Source organism: Psittacula echo (genome assembly GCF_963264785.1).
Source record: "Psittacula echo genome assembly, chromosome: 4".
Classification (NCBI taxonomy): Eukaryota; Metazoa; Chordata; class Aves; order Psittaciformes; family Psittacidae; genus Psittacula; species Psittacula echo.
The window spans coordinates 75,018,220-75,039,833 of NC_137738.1; the positions used below are offsets into that span (position 1 = coordinate 75,018,220).

The window sequence follows — 21,614 nt, forward strand, 5'->3', positions numbered from 1 at the left end:
AGCCTGAAGGGAAACCACCTAAAACTATTTTATCACAGATTTTCCCCAACAACAGAAACCATATACTGGATAAATTTGATGGAGGAAACTCAGAGGTGTGCACATCATATATTTAATTTGTAATCCAGAAGATTGCCCCCACATACTTGCAATTAAAAACCCATGTAGGTGCCATCTCTAACGTAATGTATATACGTGGCGTGTACGTATATACTCTCCATGGGGCCCAGGGTCTATGCAAGAGGAAAGAGATGCAGGAACAAACAACTCCCCTAAATCCCACAGGTTATCTGTACAAAAGCTGAGCAGCCTGTGCAATCTATGTGCAACCGCTCTGCCTTGGGGAGTGAGCCTCCTTGTAAACAAAGGGTTTCACACACACAGTTGTCTATGCAGAAATGCCCTGGTAGTAACATCATTAGCAGCCACGTTTTTAGGGTTTAGTGAGAATGAAAACTCATGGAGAACCTGTATACCGGGTTAGACTTGATCTTGTGTAGAAAAATTGGTCTTCGGGGACACAAGAGTTCAGCTAATGAATTCTCTGCTGCTTCTCTGTGGGAGAAGGGAATGACAAATGATGTTCCCAGTAGAAAAATCAAGAGAGAAAATACTACCTGCAAGGAGGGGGCAGAAGGTCCGTCCCTCTCTCTTCGACAGATTTCTTCCTGGGGAGAGACAGTTTCTGGTTCCTTTCAAAGATATTTGTGTTAGAAGACTGTGTATGTATACCTCCTTGCACAAACCATCTTTTCCCTTCCTCATTTGAATACCAAAGCCTTTCTTTAACAAGTCAAAAAGGCTGTTTGCAATTTAAGCAACGATGGCAGTTCAGATTGTTGTAAAATCAAAATACACTGGAAATATCCAAACAAATCCCAACATTAGTCTGATGCTACCTAAAGCCAAGAATAAACAATCAAGCAATGAACACTGGTATTCTGTTGTTTTGGTTTTTTTGCGTGGATATTACAAAAAATAGTAATCATACACTTTTTTCTTTTTAAATGTTCATTACTTAGATAAAGCACATATGAATGTAACATTCAGAATCGTAACATAGAAAATGTAATGTGGGCAATTTGCTATTCCAAGTACACTTACCAAAATACAATTTTATAATGAAGAAAGTCTCAAAATACACCTGTACAACAACTGGGATCCACAAAATATGATTTAATAGTATCACTCAAGATCACTTCATTGAAATCACTGTTATAATACTGTTTGAATAGTTATCTCTGGTCAAAGAGCATTCTCCCTCTTTCCCTAGCCCATCCCACTGAAGCGAGGGTGGAATTATTCTCATTGCAAGGCGTATCTTTTAAACCCCAAATCTGAAGCAGTCCTATTAACTATTACACTGCCTACACTTAAGATACTGGGAGGATGGGGATCACCCTCTTTGAGGCCATGGTACATTGAGACACCCACATTATTGTTTGTAGCGCAAGCAGAATAATCTTATAAAGGGCAACTAAATAGGGTCAAAATATGAATTAATTATCTCACTACCAAATAATTTCCTATGTGTTACTTAAGCCTGTGACATTACAACTTTACTGAAAAATAAAAAATTACCCATTTTATCCTATAAATATTTTCTTTATTTGCTTTATGTTTAGAAGTTGCTATTTAAGTTCTATTAACAGAAATACATAACAAAAGCTCCCTAACAAGTGGAAAAAAAGTAATTACAAATGCTGAAAAAGTTGGCCTCATTAACATATGTACAGACTCGCTTACTTAATACACATCTTTGTGGAAATTAAATCATTTTATGACACACATTTATACAGGCATTAAACATTCCCAAGTGACTTTGAGCAGAGAATACGCCAAATCTTTAGCCTGGGCAGACAAAAATGTATATTTCAGTTTTGATTGTGGAGCAAACATGCAACAGATACAACACTCAGTCTGAGCTGCTGTTGGCAAGTTGTTCTGTTTTTTCCTGCAAAGATCTTTCCATTGAACTTGCGTCCTTTTGTCCCTTCTTTTCCTTGTTCTGCTGTTCCTGTAGCTTCAGGATTATTTTTCGTATTTCTTCTCTTTTGGTTTTCATTCTTGGGCGTGGAAACCAGTCTGTTAAGTTCATTGGTAGCTCAAAACTCAGAATGGGATTCTGAAAAGAAAGGTCATTTAGATATTACGGTAAGAAGTTACAACCTAGAAGACTGGAGAGAACTGTAGTAGGGAAAAGCACATTCTTCCTCACCTCATTCTATCAGCATGGAACAAAATTTCTATGATTTGGGTACTTTGTACATGTACAATTAAGGTAAAACCAATCGAGCTATCTAGAGTTGATTAGGAATCAGTGGCTAAATTCTCCTGTTCTTATAAATAACCTTTAGGACCATAACCAACTAGTAAAGTCAGTTTAACATTTCACCCTAAAAAGCAGGGCCTGTGAAAAGCCTCTGGCATTTTGTTTTCTTGCTAGAGGTTATTCATCCAAAGAATTAAGAGAATTATTACTATGAGTCATTATCTATGTCACTTCTGTGACAATGTACAACAATTTCACCCTAACTGAACAACGGTTTGTGGAATAGTGTTTTCTCTCAAAGAAATTCCTCTTTGTGTATTCCAGTTTACATCAAGTGAATTACATTCATCCACTGAGTTAACACTAACAAGACTACTTGGGGAAAAAACTAGTGACATTCTGCATATGAACAAGTCAAAAAATGCCATATACTGTACTAGCAACATCACTTTACCTCCAAACAGAACATTAGCTAGATAACACAGCAATAAAATAACCCCTATGTTGAACTGACTTTGCCAATGAAGCTACTTAACACCAGCAGTTAAGTAGACTTCAGAAGAATGACACTAAAGATGCAGAAAACCATGGGTAAAAACCATGAAATAGGTCAGACAAAGGAGTAAGCACACATTAGGGTGGATAACACAATAGAAAGATATTTTACATTAATCTGAACACGTCCTTAACTACAGCTTTTTGTTACTGTTCGTTGTGGGGAGGGAGAGCGGGGACATGGGGCAGAAGCCAGCTGTGCACGTTGTGCTGGGCTGCCAGGTCTGTCCCCCGGAACTGACAACGCTCGTTCACCCCAAACGCCGGCTCCTGCTGCAGGTACTCTGCGGGCTGCCGCCGGCTGTGCCCTTCCGCGTACCGGCACCGCCTCAGGCGGCACCACGGCGGCCCCTGGCGGCGGAAGCCGCGCCGCAGCAGACCTCCTGACCCGGCCCTCCCCAGATCGCTGACAGGAAACGGGGGGGGACTCCTTTGGCAGGGCAGAGATGTCCCTCCTGGGCCCAACGGCAAAGCTGAACAGGCATGGTGTTGAAGGCGCTCTGGCAGGTACTTGCTGTGATAGCTGACAGGTATACTCCTTGTTACACTACCTACCCTGTCAAGGAGTCATGGTTTTAAAAAATACACATCATGATTTTAACCATTATTACTAAAACCAAGGTATTTTAAATAAATCGACAAACAAGAAAAAGATGTGCCTGAATAGTCCACAAACATCAAATTAAGCACCCCTCCCCACACGCTCCCATTCAGTTTGCACAGCTGCTGAAAACAATGAGACTTTGTGCAAGTTTTGAAATACATTAGCAGCTGAACTTACTAGTTCAGTAACTGTATGACAGTGAAGTACCATGCAGCCAGTATGGGTTTTCCCTCCCCACCAGTGTTACTTCTGAGAATACCCCGTGATCTGATACCTGACGCATCTAAACGCCATCCCTACGCGCTGACAGGCGAAGCTGCTGCATACTGCAAGACCATGCAGCATGAGAGATTTGGCCTAACTTAATTCAGCAATCCATTTCCAAGAAGGAAGGGGATGGAAGCCCATCCTGGTTGCTCCTCATATCTCCCCAAGTACAAAAGAGGAAGGAGGATGGTTCTAATCTCTCAAGGACTTATTGGTAAAGCAAAAGCTTTTGGTTTTGATCTGCACGAACACACTCAGCTAAAGCCTGTCTGCCCTCATATGAACGTGGGGAGGGTGGAGAAACAGAGAAGAAACAGACACTTCCCCAGGAAAGGTTCAGTAACAAGACAGTTCAGGAACAGTGCTCTCAAGAACCATGGACTTCAAACAGAGTTTGTGTCCACTACAGGCAACATCTCATTTGACTGTTACTTCTCCTTCCCCTAGACCTGATGGTGTCAACACCTCTACCACTTGTGAAAGACCGAGACAGTTAAAGTCATTAAGTGTTTAACCAAATTCTCCAGTGGAATAAAGGTCTGGCATTTAGCTGTAATGATTCCACTTGCATGTCTTCTTGCAAGTTAAAGAAAAACTACTTATATCATATTAATGAATTTACCCGGAATCACGATTCTTAGGAGGAAAAGAACCATCTTTTTGTCCTGCATCTTTAGGTTAGATTTAGAACTCAAGCTTGAACTCAGGTTCTTACTGGGTTATTTTAAAGAGTATGCACAGTAAGAACACAAAAGAAAGACTCTATATGTATTTTCTTATTCTCTTAGAAATAAAGCCTATTTCAAATTGGCTTCCAATTTCTGATACATATATAAAACTAAAAAGGATAATCAGTTTATTTCCCCAAAAATATTATGTATGTTCATGTATACAATAGTTTATAATGCATAATCTAATAAATAGGTATAACAGCTACACTAGGAGCCTTTTATAGCTGTTATAATTTAGTAGTTCATCACCGATTGCGGTTTGATACCAACAAAAACAAAACAAAACAAAACAAACCACCAAAAAAACCCACCAAACCAGAAAACCCACCCCCAATAGTTACACAAACAGGTATACATCACATACCTCAAAAAAGCTCTCCACATACTGCAGTATGTACACTCCACAATCACTGAAATTGTTTTGTTGTGGCACTTTTGGGTTGGAACCTTTCATGACCTCTTTGGAAAAGCTTCTTTTGTTGCCTTTTCTGACTTCCCATTCCACCTCTAAATATCTATGGTAAAAGACCATGCAAATCAAAACTTTCTCTTCTTGAAGAATTTTGCAGAAAACAAACCCCCCAAACCCAGACATGAAACTTACTCCCGTAGTATTTTCACAACATTTGACCGGGAAGGCCCTCTCAGGGAGTCCATAAGCAAAATGCAGGGCCTAAGAGAGAACGCAACTTTTAAGTACACAGTATTTTACAGCAATTTGGAAAGCACAATGTTACACAACTAGCTATGAAACAGTGGGGTGACCTTGAACAAAAGTAGGTCAATACTATAAAGTTTCACCAGCGCTGCTATAATCCCCTAACTGGGATAGCTAAATGCGAGACTGCCTAGATTTAACCACACACTGAGCATACTGTCAGACTGAAAGCATATGTTACAGGCAAAATCTAGTTGCTTAAAACCCTCTCAGATGTCTAGTACTCTTCTAGATGCACAGGGTATCTGGGACACTGGCAAGAGACCAGAAAGTAAGGGTTAGAACCCAAAACCATCCTTCTGGAGTAGCAGCTGGAGGGCAGATGGAGCAGTCCATAGCACCTAAGGTAACACTAGGTGTTGCATGTTTAAGAAATTATTCCAGCTAATGAATCTGAAATCTACCTGGTAGCTATGCACAAAACACACACGTACTCCATTTGAAAAACTTTTGAAAAACAGCATATCCGTAAACAAACATTTTCTAGACTACCACGTTTGCCTGAAGACTTCTGTCCACTACAGAGGCTTACATCCTGTCTCTTGACCTAGAGGACACCACCTCTGCAGCAGCTATAAACAGAACAGTTGTATCAGCTGCCTTATATGCCACAGCTGGATTTATACATCAAAGCTAACTCACACCAGAGTTCAGAATCTCAGCATTAGGTGCAAGATGTATTTTGAGGGATAAATAGGATTTAAATTAATTTTCACAAAGCTCTGCTTTCTCATTTCTAATAATACACATACATTCAGACAAGGTATCCTTTATAAAAGAAACTGCAAACTAGTAAATGCAGATAAAATATCTGCATGCATTTATGTCTAGGTTTGTTTGCATTTATAAATTCATTTACATGTATGCAATTTTTTAGGCATAAGCATATAATCACTTGAATAACTTTTGCCTTTACTTGTACTTGTTTTAATTGCTGATTTTAAAAAAAGCTACTATTTACATAGGCTATGCTTTTTAAAACTATCAATTCAGTACTTTGGGGGAAGGAGGCTGTTACATAGTAAAGCATTTAAGTGCCCTTAATCACTTTCGATACTTAAGTGCCAAATATCTTATGAAATTCCATGTTTGGATTAAAATATTGTCTGAGGGCAGTATTATGTACAGATAATCTATCAATAGAATGGGACAAATTTATCCAAGCTATAATCAGCAGCTCATAAATATTCTTAAAACTCACAACACAGATGGATTTTTACCCCTACATAAAAATGCATTAACAGTAAGTCATACACATTCCATACCACGTATAAATATGTAATTTTATTCTTATTCTTATGGTGTACCAAAAGCATGTATTGTGAAAGACTTTCTCTTTCTAGCAACCCTTAGATACACAAAGAAGAAAATGGATAAATAAATTGTGAAAAAATACGAAGGAAATGGTCAGAGAGCAATACGAGTAACAAAATTTCAGGATATGGAATCATGTATTTCTGTTACACCAAAATGCAAGCAACTACAGCCAAAGATTATGAAGAAATAATTTCTTGGTTTCAAATATAAAAAGTAAAAAAAAAAAGTTTTAAAGTCCAAAACAGTTAGAAAGGTTAAAAAAAAGTAATTCAATTTAGTACTGTGGAACAATCTTATTAGAAAAAAAAAATATTATTCTACAGACATTTTGATAGGAAATGGGGGAGTTAAAAAATTATTCCGATTTTCCTGTACTCATTTTGAGTAGTGACTAAGGTTTTCTTCAGCATTAAGTTAGTTAAGACATTAATCTGCTTTTTAATACAAAAAGCTACATTTGAATATGCTTCTGCACCTTCTTTTTGTAGGATTCTAAGTGCAAGCTATCGAAGAACAGCCTTATTTGAAGAAACAATCTTCATTTGCCTTGAAGCAGCAGAAGCTTAACAGAAACCCCGAATGTTTCCATATCAGTAGCAGTTTCACTCATGAAATTTTCTGCTCACTGAAGATGATACTACAAAGTATAAAATTCTCTCTCAAACACTAATAACATGCTGATTAAAGTATTTAAACACTGATGTATGACCATTTCCCATAATTACCATCTTTGACAATTTCATAAGCTTTTATATGAAATATCCATTTTAACGGTTTTAATACTTACTGTTTGCAGATGGTAGGCTTCAGGTGCCATTGTCCCATTTCTGAATTACAATTATCATCCAGAAGGCCACCATCATCACTACTGTCTTCCTACAGAAGCAACATGTTTACAGGTGTTTAAAAGCTAGTATTGTTTTTGAAACAGATGCAAAAGAAATTATTGCTATACTTACCATTCTTATTCAAGACCAATAACACAAATTTAATAAAGAAGTGGCAGCTTTAATCTGAAACCATTCATAGTTTGTAAAGGTTGCATTACCAACTTTTAGTCACATGGTTTCTCAAACCCTTGCTGGAATGACACAGAGCGAATGGTGCTATTTATTTAAGAACCACTGAAACTAGAAAAAAAGCTGCAACTGACATTTTCAAATAATTGCTAGCTTAAAAGAGATGCATCTCCATTATTTGGTTATAATCCAAATTATATTTTCCCCTGCCAATGACTACTAGGAACCTGCTTGGCAGTTTTATGTATATTATATTCTAGGCGAAATGAGACAAAATCTGCAATGAACTCAGAATTAAAATTTGATCTGTGCTCCAGAATGAACCAACTTGGTTTTCAGGGCAAGGGAAATTAAACTACCATGAAATTACATATTATGGGTTGCAAAAACAGTCATGCCACAAACCTGGGAATATCCTTGACCTTTCAGTTTCAATATTGATTGCTATGAAGGATATATAAGTTTTACGAACAAAGCCACTAAGTTATTGTATCTAAAAGCATCCCAATGATCCATAGTTTCTTTCCCTTCTATTTTCACTATTACTATTGCAGACCATTGTGTTACAGGGAATAAGATGCTTTCCAAAAATGCGAACCTCTGCATCAAGCATAATTTGTGACATCTTTGGTGAGAATTGTGTACACATCACTAACATGAAGGATCCTACAACTAAAATCCTCATGCTATGCCATGAAGATGTTCTTCTATTAGAAACTGCTGCCTATTCAGGGAACTCTAATTGCTACAGAATAGACAGAAAGGCACTTCCATCAGGTGAGAATCACAGAATGTTCAGGCAAGTGGCATGACAGGAGACGTGGGTTGAGTCTGTTTGAAAAACATCTTTAGATTTCAATGTGAACTGGAGCATTTGTGTGTGTGCAGACATATACATACTATTTGGAAGCCATTACAAATAGCTGCAGACTTTGGAAAATATTTTTTTGTTCTGGACTCAAAGGTGAAAAACAGGTAATTCCTAGAAAGTATATCTGATAGCCTCCGAGTCTTTATTTCGGACAACTTGGAGTCATACACCTGGAACATGAACAGGAAGGCCAATTAGGAAGAATAAATGTGTGACTCTTAGCTTGCTCATGTTGAACTTACATTGTAGAAGCAACAGGGCTGTGGTATAATACCCTTAAACCCTGTAGTGAATCAGTAAAGGGCATTTTAATGATCAGTTGTTCCACAGGTCTAAAACTTCTTCCAATCTGAACAAGAACACTACTTGATTACAAATCCATGCTGTTTAAATTTGATTAGGAGAAGCATCAATGAAACAAAACAGCAAAGTAGCACCTACTTATAAATGTGTCTGGTTATGTCTGGGAAATAGCAGCTGAAAGAAGAGTAACTTGTTCTTGGGTCTGGTAGGTAAACATGGGAGTAGAGAAGATGAAAGGTAGAAATGTGTTGACTTTAAGAGTTTCCACTAAAGTCATTGTCTAATGTTGTCACTATGCAAAAGACTCACAAAATATTAAATGTGGGATTAGTACAGCAGTTTCCTACTATACAGTTTGATGAATGAATGTACAATCCTTTCTTGCCAGCTAATTTGCAAACTGTCTATGTAGCCAGTGTTTTGGATTTGACACTTGTAAAGATAACTAGTTTTAGACACATTTACAATGTGGACCCAGCTTTTAAGCTGCCCATTCAAAATACAAACCAACAATTTACATTTCCCAAATAAAATTGCTGAATTCTTTACCTGATTATCTTGGTCTTCAGAAAAATCTATAAGCTCATCTTCATTTAGTTTACTGCCATCAGCTGAGTCTTCACTATAGTTTAGCCTGATTTTGTGCAATCCATCTGTATCAATCACACACACCAATATATTTAAACATCAAATACTATGTCATCATTGAAGACCAAACTCATGTTCAATACCTAAGATTTCTTCAGGATTGCTCACAGTAACTGTGATAATGCTGACATATTTTATTCATGCATATGAACAAAAGTGAAAAGTTTCTTCTAAGTAACACAGCAGAAACTGTTTCTTATTCTGTGAAATGAGTAAAAATATTCTAAAGCCAGACTAAACACTATCATGGAATTACCCGGTAAGTTCCATGAAGCCTTTAAAACAGTATAAATTGCTACTGACATCAAAAGCAGCAGTCTCATTTGGATCCTCATATAAGCACTTATTCCCATGCCTTCCTTCCCATGGTTCTTCCATGATATCAAATATATCCACACACAATAAGACCACAATGAGAAAGACAGTCACAGGCTTATTATTTTTTACTTGAATCATTTCCTTGATCAGATTCACTGTGCAGTGATATGAAGACTTGTGCTGGTAAAAGGAAAAAGCAGCTTGGGAATGCACTGCCAGGGAGGGTAGAATGGAGGATCAGCTCCTCTGGGAGCAGCAGCTTAGAAATGTTTGTGAAACTTCACTGTCTGCTACATAAAAAAAGTATTTGTAAATTCACTCCCTATCCTCTCTACATATTTAGTCACCTGGGAAACTACACCAGAAGATATAAAGATTACTGAATGTTACAGCTATACCTGTGAAAGAAGCAGATACATAAGGCTACAGGCTCACTACCATGCAAGACTTCAGAACAGATTTTTGAGGAGAAAAATTGAAAAATATGTGGAAATAAGTGAAAAAATCATGCCAACAAAACCCAAAATCTTCATAAGAAAACTTTTCTTAAAGGGCTGTATAATATATCTAAACAATTGCTAAAATAGAAAGTGTTGGTTACAGTGTCACTGAAGGATATATTTCTTATTAAGGAAAACCAGGATTTCTGTAAGAACAGTAAATAGGGCGATGAATTAGCTAATGGAAAAAATGGCGAAGACCTGCTTTTGAACACTTCAACAGAGAAGTTAAAGAAATACTTGGGAAAGAGGTTGCCAGTGGAATTCCACAGGGACAAACTTGGGAATTAGCCTTACTCTGTATCTTTGAAAAGACCTTAGCACAAGAAGTAGGCCATACACTAATGTGACTTAGTACTACTCAACTGAACAGCCACTCTGTCTGCTTTAGCACAAGAAAAGGTGTTCTCTTTGTTTCATTGATTATACTATCAAAGAGGCATCTGCTACCTTTTGAGATATCCTAGGGTATCAAGGACATACCTATGGGTTTGGCAGGGTCAAGAATCAAAACCCACACCCTTCTGGAGCAACAGATGAAGGCTGGGCAGAAAACCCAAGGCTTATATCCCCATCTTTCATCTGACTGAAATGAAAGTTTAGATACACATCTAAATTTAGATGCCTAAACATTTACTAGTGTCAGTCTCAAACTGAATTTCACCCTTTAACTATGACAGTGACCTATACAAATGTCTACATTAATAAAAGGGTACATCATCTGCAATAGCTGAGCAAGACAGTCTGAGTGGTTTAGTCAGGAACTGAATGACCATCAGCCACCAATACAATCTGTATCTGAAGAGGATCCAAACCTTGCAGCGAACAGAGAAAACAATCTTTTCCTATTTCCTTCATCTGCCTTTAAAAGTATGTCAAGCTCACTTTGGTACAAATGCTGCTCCAGAACACTGAAATCAGCCTCCACAGCAGTAATGCATGAAGAAAGCCTCTCTAAATGTAACACGGAGGTCATGTGAGTGATTTTTTTTTTTTCTTTTTCTTTTTACTCTTTTTACATACCTTCTCTCAGGGCATTAAAGAACCTAATGGTGTTGAAGCAAAACCTCAAATGCTGGAACACACTGGAATCAAGGTTGCTGACACAATCTTAATTCAGATCCTCCATGAGGATCCATAGTCAACTACTGTTCTTTCCTTAACAATTACAGTCTTAAGTGATCCAAAGTGGTATCTACAAAATTATTTGTGTGAAAAAAGGTCACACAACTGAAAACTTAATCTGATTTAGGAAAACAGTTTTTCATCTCCAGCCCTTTGCCATGAAAGTTATGTCAACAACCACAAAAAAACTTAATGCGCAATGGCTATAAATTACTTATATTGCAAGCACTCAAACTTCAGCACATACTGAACTTTTAAAGTAAGAAGTTTACACAATTGTAGAAGTAGTAACAGATGTGAAATCTCAATTTTTTTAATTAAAAGGTGCATATTTTTACAATTACATACCCATAGATTGGCTAGCAGCTGTGAATTCACCCTGTATACCATTCACGTCCAGAGTCCTATGGTCTAGTTTATGGCATGCTGATTCCACAGTGTTAGGTTCTTCCACATCACTGTCTATTTGATTTAGTTTTTTGAAAGCACTTTTTCCCCTACAAGGACTTCTTCCACAACCCGAAGACTCACTGTCCTCTGTTTCAGTGTTTGGGTCAATTAAAGCTGTATTAAACTTTTTGGTCAATATTTTCTTTGCTGTGGACTTGGAAGGTGAGTTTTGTGCATCTAATTCATTTGGCAAAGGAGATGGTGTGTTGCTCTCTCCATCTGAAGAGGGAGATTTTAGCTGTGTTGCAGCATTTTCGTGATAGTGGGGATTTGGTTCATATTTGGGTTTTTCTAAACCAGGAAAACAGATGACAGCCAAAAACCAGTGGGCACTGAAAAGGAAAAAAATACATTAAAAAATAATGAATACATTAATACTCATAGTTAAATCTGAAGTTGGTAATAAATAAACAAAATACTGAGTGTCCCCTATGTGCACACACACACAAAACCGCAAACCTTGCCTCCCATAGTTATCAAGGATAGATTGTAATAGCTGTTCACTTTTCTGGGCAGGTTTTACTCAAGCCTTCACAGTCTTCTCTAAAGGTAAGATCACTCCATTCAACCAGTCACAAATTCATTAATATGATGCAGTTTATTTCAATTTGCTTATACTATTTGCATTCTTTTACTTCTTTTAATTAAAGCTTATTTCATCTTTAACATTTTTTTTATCACTGCATGAGAGAGAGATTGTAGAATTCACGTTTTATCGCTCTATAAAGTTTTCGGGTAGTTCAGCACTAGCAACACTACTCAGATCTAACAGTACAGCTGAATTGCCCATATTCTTTTGCCTACGAGATCTTCCAATTGTATATGACACTTGACATTTTTAAAGAAATCTTGTCAACAATGAACTAAAAAAGGGGAGAAAAGAGTATTTGTAATGCCATCACCACAACTCTGTTGTCCTCCCTTTGTTGCCCCTTTGACTGACCCTTTCAAAGAACTGACATTCTAACCCTTTCAGGACCAAAAATAGTTATTTCCCCCAAAACACAGTAAGTTTCCTCTTTATCTCCTCTTCCCTCTTCAGACTTCACTGACTAGCCACTCCATCAGAAATGGAGCAGCAGCAAATTCAGGTACTGAGGCACTGCAAATAGATACTGACTGACCTGATTCAGAAATTTTCTGAAGGTTTTCTGATTCCCTGCAGATGCACTACAGCAAATAGCAAAACAGAGCCTAACTATGTATTATGCAGGTGAAGACTTTTTTCAATGTGGTTTAGGAAAAAAAGAAAAACCGTATTTAAAAATGCACGTCTAACAGACATATTAAAAATTAGACAATTACAAAGCCTCAATTCTATTGAAATTCAAAGGCAGTTAAAGTGGCCTCTGAAAGCAGCATATGAAGTATGGAAGCATTTTTTCTTGAATGATTTGCCACAACTAGTAAAAAAACATGTAAGTATTGCCAAATGCTAGAATTTGTGTGTATTCTATTAATACAGGCTTTATCTACCAATTATGTAAATAGATCAGCAAACTAATCTGGCTCTAAAGAGAAAAGACCTTGTAAATTCTAAAAGAACAACCTATTTCCACTGGAGACATGAACAAAAAGGACTGTACTGCCAAAGGACATAGATGCAGTCGCAGTTGTATCAGCCATATTCTTCTGAAGGTAATTCTCCTCTAGATTCATTCTGCCCACCTCCAGTTATTGGGAACTTAAAGGAACTTAAAGAGGGGGAAAAAGGAAGACTAAGGAACTACAGGCTGGTCAGTATCACCTTGGTGCCCGGCAAGATGATGGAGCAGATCCTCCTGGAAACTGTGCTAATAAGGCACATGGAAAATAATGGGGTGCTGGGTTTTGTGTTCTTCTCCAGGTAGCTCCCCAGCCTCCTCTCTATCCTGCAATACCAGTTACCATACTAGGAGCATTTCACTGTCAAGTCACCATTTCTTTCCTAAATGTTAGTATCTCCCCCAAAAAAGTTCAGCTTTTTGTTCCTCAAAACTGAATGATGGGTTTTGGGGCAGGGGGGAAGTGACATGTTTGAGGGGATACAGAATTGTAAGGTGCATCCAAGAGAAATACTAGCAGCTAGTAACAATAAATAAATAAATAATGATAACAAAAAGATCTAATTTATGCTTTTGTTGTCAGAAGACAGTTCAAAACCAATAAAAACCAAACCACCACCACTACTTCCCAATCTGTCAAACCACAACTTTCTCATCTCCCTGTTTTATTTCTCTCTGCAATATTCTTATTCTACAGATCAGGAAACCACTTTTGCAAAAGAATATCCTACTTATCACCACTTACCAAGTTTCAGTTCACACTGAAGGACAGTTCCAGAAAGTGTGAATGGCATTGCTTCCAGATGAAAGATGTATACCAAGAGCACAGTATTCATGCTCTAATCACTATTTTATGAATCTATGAGATCAAGCTAGTCCAATGCAAAATCCCCAACTCACACATGGTATGACCATCATGCCTTCCGTACAAACTTGTAAATTCACTTCTATGGACCTGCACTACTTGCTAAGGTAGACATTGCTTTAGTTCCTTATCAGTAAATGAACAAGACAGTGAAAACTACTATGTGTTAAGATACTAGCAATATAACTAATTCTTGTAAAACCACAGAACTATTTATTTTCATTTTCAGGGGACTTCTAATTCAAATGTTATTTGCAGCATTACCAGTCTCATCTATTCTATGATTTCTCCTATGCAGATGTGTGAATGACACAAGAGAGGATGGTGGGAAGTAAACTATGTAACAAGCTCTAAAGCAACAAAAATTTAGGTGACAGACGCTTCAAAATTATGGTACTTAAAGCTTCGGAGGAGAGGGATGACAAGGATGAAGTCTGCAGTGGACAGGGAGAATTATCTTACAACTCAGTCATTTTTACCACCTAAGGGCTGGTTGTCTTCTCATGGCTATACAGAGGTCATAGCATCTCAAAATCTAAAGTCCATACTTGTAAACAGCTTTCTAAAGGACTTACTTTCAACTTTACAACAGATCTATGGTCAGTTACCTCATAACTGCCTCTCTACAGCTAGCCTCAGAATTCAGATGGGGAGGAGAAATTTTCCTTTCACTGCACAATGGCACAGTATCTAGGCACACTTCATTGAAGACAGTCTAATTAAAAAAGCCCCAAACTTCTTTGAATTATTGAAAGACCTGTTAGGTATGCCTATGATATGTCACTTGCAATTCTCTCGTCTCTCTGTCCTTTACTTATGTTTTTATTGTATATATTTTAAATGCAGCAGTTTAACATTCCTAAATATTTCGCCTTAAGTACAGCTTAGATTCTATTCATGAAACATGGAAATGTGTTTGTGACAACTTGCTTTGATCTTAAAGAAAGCAAACACCATTAAAAGTCCTTAACAACTATTAGAATGCTATCTTCCTGCTTCCTGACCCAAGGAACTTTTCAGGACAAATGGATATAAAGAAAAAGAATAAATATAGGGTAGTAGAGATTTTCAATTGCATTTTCTTCCAATGTAGGTTTAATATAACTAAGGAATGATTTCACGTAAACCATACAGATCTCATCAGAACAAAAAGTAAGGGCTAAAAAAAGGCAAATCCAAAAATTATCAGCAATAACTGCTTAGAAGAGTGAACTTTGGAGAACCAGGTAAAACTGATTCTCTGAACTGGTTCAGAAGAAGTACTCAGAAAAGTTCATTTTTTCTCAGTCTTTAATCTGTCTGATACTTCTTAGACTACAACAATGAACTTAAAGGTCTTACATAACTGGTTTTTTTAATCACCTGGAAAAATATGTTTATTCTCTTGATTTTTAACTTCAATTCACACTATAACTTTCAGTTTCAGAATGAGGAGGCTTAAACCTTTACTGACTATGATAGAAAGGTTCATTTACTTACGCTTCATTAAGGGGAACAAAAATGAAATCTTTCTCAAAAATGTCAACATGTCGTGTCCATGTTTTTACTCGCCCATGTCGTTTTTGTTGTATTCTGCAAGAAAAACACATGATTTGTAGGGTGGCTTATTTTAAGTGAAAGACTACTTTTCCAGATATTTTCACCTTAACATCTTCTTAAGATTTTCAAGATGTATTTTACATTTGTTATAGGTCTGGATGCTTCCTAGAGTTCTGTTGGTATTGCAATATTGCCTGTAAGGCTTTTACCTCTGTAAAGCACTTCTTCTTGTAGTCTCCCCCCTACTTAGCTCTTAGTTAAACTGACTTATCAACAGACTTACGAAAGGTTTGAAGTTTCATGAATATTTCTCCTTTCCCTTTGATTAAGGCGTTTATAGAAGAAAGAGCTGAACACATGTATTCTATCAGCATCTTCTTTTTTCAGTTTTTCAAGTACCAAATATCTAGTTAGTAAAAAAAAAAAAAAAAAAAAAAAAAAGCAAAAGAAAAATTTCATGGAGGTGAATTCATCAAAGTGTTCATCACCAAAGTAAAAAGGACTGCCAACAGTCTTTTGGGGACTACCTCCGCACCACACTGCTAAGCCTTTCACAAAAGAGATAAAAGAGTATTAGAGCTAACTAACCACAGGAACTAATTAATGCGAAATCTGTGCTAGTATTTCACGATATTAAGTTCTCTGTTCAATCAACAATTTGTTTTGCTGCTGTTGTATTTGTTTTTATATAATGGCAGCAAGACAAATTTTCAATGAATATATTACATAAAGACATAAAGAATACCTATAAAATCTAGGAAAGATTCATAGTTTGTAACAGCCACTAAATCTGCAAACACTCCCAGACTGATGCACTGATTTTCTTTTTACTTCTAAAATATTTTAGTAGACTGAAAATTATACACGTGTTTTATGTGTAGCATAAACACAGCCACACGTAACAAAGTAATATGCTTCTAGTAGCTGTAGCATCAGTGACACAAAAAAATAATTTATGTATTATGTTAATCAGAACAAATGAAATTCCATGGAATACAAATACTCAGGAAAAAACAATTGAACTTAAAAAAATGCCTTTTTTTCTTTTTTTCTGTTAAAATTCCTCTTCAGATGCTAAGAAATTTTAAAGAACCTTTCTTCCAAGTGAGAACAATGTCACTGCCAAGTAGGATAGCAGAGGAACCAAAATTTCTAGCAAAGATACAAAACAACCTTTTAAATTAAGAGCTATATATACTTGGAGACCAAGTATTAACAACTGACTTATGAATTTTTAGTGTAAGAATTTTTCAAGTTTCAAAGACAACTAAAAACTGATTTGAAATAAAACTTACTTTAAATAAAAATCAATAATAACATCATTTAAAAACTCTCCTTCATTTAGACAATGGAGGTCTTCATTGGTCACAGAAATACCACCTTTAGCTGGAGGAGGTGGATAAACTATCAACCTGAAAAGAAAAAAACAAAATATAATCAATAACAAGTATGACAGGCTGAAAAAAAACCTCAGAGAATCAATACAGGGCAAAGATAAACATCTTACTTTTCAATAGGACCAATAAATACTGTATGTGGTTCTCCAATTTCTTCATCATCATCAAAATATGGTAACTGTTTATTTCGCTGCTGCATTTTGGATTCAGAAGCAACCTTAACAGAATAAAGTCAAAATCAATTTGCATAGTGTGCTCAAATTTACGAAAAAGGTAATAAAGCTTTAAGAAGTCCAGCAGTGTAATACCCACTGCTTTTGCGAAGACTTCAAGTTTCTGTTGTTTGGTTTTTTTCCTTTCCTAATTAATTTCTTACATTTAGGTCTGTTCTTATTTCTTGCCGAGTCACAAATCTTTCAAATTCTTTAAGAGGAAGTTTTGTTTAAAGAAAGCACTGATTAAATTTAACTACAACACTGCAACTTGATTTCTTGTTTAAAATTCTACAAGTAGATTAATTTGGAAACATTTTTGTTGTCTAATTATAGTAGAAATCTCTCATCTCTTAGTAGTTTTTAAATTGCAACACTTCTTGTGGACCACACTAAAACGTATTGTGAATGCAGAGTATTTCCCATAGTTTCATAACCCACTGTGATGCAGTCTGAGAATCCTCATGCAAAAGCCAGCAGAAATTGTTGATAATTTTGGGGTGTTCTGGTGACCAGCACACTCCCTTTAGTGTATTTGTAACCCAAATAATATGACTTTGACAAAAATGTAATTACATTTTTTATTTTGTTTTCTCTGTGAGATGGGCTTCCTTTCGAATTGTCTTCCAAGCACTTGGTAAAAGCAACAAGCCTCCCATTGGCTTCTTCAAAGGAAATTTTCACAAAGAAGTCAGAAATATTATTTCTAATACCAATGTCAGTAATAATTTTTTCAAATATTGAGTTCGCATGAGGATCAAGACCAGTTTCAAAAATCAATATTATATACTGTTCTTCTTGACCTACAAAAAAGCAGAGAGAAAATTATCATTTAGAAACAAAAAATGTTGCAAGAATGAACAGATTTCAAAGGCTCATAAGCCAACACCCGCACACACTGTTGACAATATATGAAAACAGTAATACAGATAGAAGAATTAACTACCAAGCCCTTCTACCTACATTTGCAAAAAAAGTGCATTCAGCTTTTGCCCTAATCTAGAAATGTTATTACACCTGACAGATTTTTAAAAGACATTGAATGCAAAGCCAAAACACATTCTGAAATAACAGCTTCTCTGCTTAATGACAGTAAGACTCTGCAATCAATACTTTCCTTCATTTTTCTTTTTTTATTCTGTATTCTTTTTTCAATATTATCTTCTTTATTTTTCTTATTACAGTTCTGTTTTTCTATAATCCTACTGTTTCAATACAATTCCAGAAATTACGTATTCAGCATAATTTCCTCTCTACATACAGAAACACCATGCCCTAATTTCTCTCAGATCAATGCTAAAAAAAATCTAGAGCAGCTCTCTCCCTCCCTCTCTCTCTAAAAAAAAAAAAAAAGGAACAAAAAACAAATCAATTTGTGATTGATATATATTCATCTGTGGAAATTTATTAGAAAAGGAGAACTGTATTAAGAACATAGAAGGGCTTTTGTGGTCTCAATGTTTATTATAAAAATGGCTTTCATCTACTGAACCCCTTCAACGTCTACATGTTATTTATTTTAAAATATTTCTGCCTGGTTTTCTCCTACTTTCAAATAGATGTGATTACAAAAGGGAAAGAAAAAAGGGAGAACTAAGACAATGTATGCTAAATAAAACAAAAACAGCATATGAGACCCCATGATTCAGGTAGATTCATGGTCTGCCCTGATCCTAGAAGGCACCATTATTGCCTTTTGAAAATCTTGTATATTGAAGTCACAGCATATAAGCCCAGAGGTCCCTAGCTTTTTAGCTAACACAGTCTACAAGAGTCATTTTTACATGGATATACAGCACTGACATCTACATGCCAGCTCTTTCAGACAATAGAGATTGTGAGAAACAGTGACAGATTGAAAAAGATACTGCTTTAACTTGGGGCAGCTAGCAAGTAGGACACAAAACTTAAAACCACTGCTTGGAGACTAAATGGAATAGAATACTGAGGAGGAAAAAAAAAAAGTACATTTTTGAGATAACTGTTTCCAGACTTAAATGGGAAAATAAGCATGATGTTCTTTGAAAAAGTGGATATAAACTATAAACACACATTAGAGGCACCAAGTTCTAATAAAACTACTCTTAGTGATTCTAGGCACATGTTTCAGGTACAGAAGTACGAAAACCTGTAATGGAAATTTCATGAAAGGAAGTTCTTTTTCTCTGATCAGATTTCTGTTACCATAGAAACAGAAATCTCTTAAGGATCTCAAATCCACTAGCAACCAGTTTCATTTCTAAGAAGTACACATCTGAAGAAGGAAAGGAATTGAAAATGTTACAGTAATCAAAATCTTCATCTCCTTACACAGGTAAAGGGATCTCACCACCTAGAAGAGCAAAGCCCTGCTTTCAGGTCCTGTAACAAACAATCGAAAACCTCTCTGCCCGTGGTGAACATTCTGTGAGCAGAATACCATATTCTCTCACACTTACTCTTGGTAGCCCTAATAAATCTGGCACTTTTTTTGGTACAGTGGCTTCAACAGGTCACCCTACCCCTTTACCAAAAGTTGGAGAATGTGTGTCAGATCAATCAGCTATTGTGTAAATATCACCTATTCACACAATCTGAAAAATAAAAAAAGCAGTAAATTGCACTAGGAGGATTTAGACAGACAAAGGAACAGGATTCAGGCTGCAAATCTGTCCTGGTTTAGCAGTAGCAGTCATTTTTTTCTCCTTCTTAGTAGCTATTGCAGCGCTGTGTTTTTTGACTTTCGGCCTGGGAACAGAGCTGATAACACCGATGTTTAGCCTGACCAAGGACTTTGTGAGTCTCATGCTCTGCCAGGGAGGAGGGGAAGCCGCGAGGAAGCAGAGACAGGACACCTGACCCAAACTAGCCAAAGAGGTATTCCATACCACAGCACGTCATGCCCAGGATGTAGAACTGAGAGTTACCCGGAAGGGCTGGAACGCAGTGGGGCAGGGGTGAGCTACCGGTACCGGTTGGTGAGCGCTTGTGTTCTCTTCCTTGTTATTTCCTTTATCATTATTATTATTGGTGGTAGCAGTATTTTGTGTTATAATATTTATAATATTATAATAATATTTGTGTTATACCTTAGTTATTAAACTGTTCTTATCTCAACCTGTGGGAGTTGCATTCTTTTGATTCTTCTCCCTGTCCCTCCAGGAGCAGAGGGAAGAAAGGTGTGTGTGGGGGAAGTAGACTGCGTGGTTCTAATTTACAGCCTGGGCTTAAACCACGACAAAATCCCAGTCTCACATAGATGGCTAACTCAAAACAGCAGGGACCTGTTTTTCTGTAAGACAAGAAGAGTTTCAGACGCATGCGTAACCATTTCCTTTTGGTTATTTTTAACTCAGCATGCTAACTGTCCCAAAAAATAATTCTTCCGTAGCACATTTCCCAATTCACCACCTACAGAATTTAGGTGGATAACTGGGTTTTGAGAGGTCCTATTTTGGGAACACACACACAATTGCTAACACAGCTATGGATTCAGGCTTACAGTAATTTCATTGCTGATAAAGCAAAACGCAACAGTCTTATCACAAAGTACTCCTAAGCATCAAGTACAATAAAGCAGTTGGGTATAAAACTAGCTCAGCACCACAGCCTCAGAGGGAAAAAGCTAGGGAGAGAAAGGCTGAGAGACATGAAGGAAGGATTTCTCTACCTGGACAACTCAGGAAGCTTTCTTTTTTCACTTGTGAACACCTGTGTTCAGTTGGGGTCTAATGCCTACTCCCAGGGTTGTCTCTAGCTTTCCAGCATGCTCTCTAATTACTTTGTAATTATAATACTCCTTACAGCTCACACTTTTTACAGGAAGTGGATGAGCTTATTATAACAGTATTATGTGTTGGAAGCAGACAATTATGAGATTGTTGAAAGCATTCTTCCTCCATTTGAATGCAACATGTATCTATAAAGCTGAGTGCAAGCATAAATAACCACAAAATTTAACCTAAAGAAAAGCCTATTTAAGGGGAAGAGGACTATGCTAATTTAGAAAAAATTAGTGTACATATTAAGATGCTAGACCCTTGAGGAAAACTATGTTGAAATTAATGTTAAGATACCTGAAGACAATCTACTTAGTTTCCAAGCAGGCCTTAGTCTATATCACAAAATCACTAAACGTATATGGGGAAAAACAACAAACCAACTCACACAATTTCTACTTAAACTCAGGCCTGTAAGCAGAATAGCACAGAAAGCAGATGGAAGTATAATCCAAAACTGTCCTATAAACATAAAGGCCCAAAAGCTAAAGAGACTTGCTTTCACATTCAGTACAAATATTAGTGGAAAAAAGATATACTAAACTGACTAACTTGTAACTAGCACATGTCTGGGCAGACAGAAGACTACAGTTTTGCCAAG

General features: G+C 36.7%; 1 protein-coding gene across 2 annotated transcripts in view; it reads right to left on the reverse strand.

Annotated features, from left to right (window-relative positions):
- Positions 1–1,178: 1,178 nt before the first annotated feature.
- Positions 1,179–21,614, reverse strand: part of SENP6 (SUMO specific peptidase 6) — a 76,536-nt gene continuing 56,100 nt past the window's right edge. The window contains exons 14-24 of one of the 2 annotated variants that reach the window (XM_080616976.1): positions 17,832–18,058; positions 17,154–17,260; positions 16,942–17,058; positions 15,930–16,052; positions 15,587–15,679; positions 11,597–12,030; positions 9,207–9,310; positions 7,252–7,340; positions 5,034–5,102; positions 4,794–4,944; positions 1,179–2,125 (exon numbers count right to left, since the gene is read on the reverse strand). In XM_080616976.1, coding sequence (XP_080473102.1) covers positions 1,916–2,125; positions 4,794–4,944; positions 5,034–5,102; positions 7,252–7,340; positions 9,207–9,310; positions 11,597–12,030; positions 15,587–15,679; positions 15,930–16,052; positions 16,942–17,058; positions 17,154–17,260; positions 17,832–18,058 — 1,724 coding nt within the window. In that variant the 3' untranslated portion in view covers positions 1,179–1,915. The remainder of the gene's footprint in view (positions 2,126–4,793; positions 4,945–5,033; positions 5,103–7,251; positions 7,341–9,206; positions 9,311–11,596; positions 12,031–15,586; positions 15,680–15,929; positions 16,053–16,941; positions 17,059–17,153; positions 17,261–17,831; positions 18,059–21,614) is intronic. The other variant, XM_080616977.1, reaches the window with a different exon arrangement.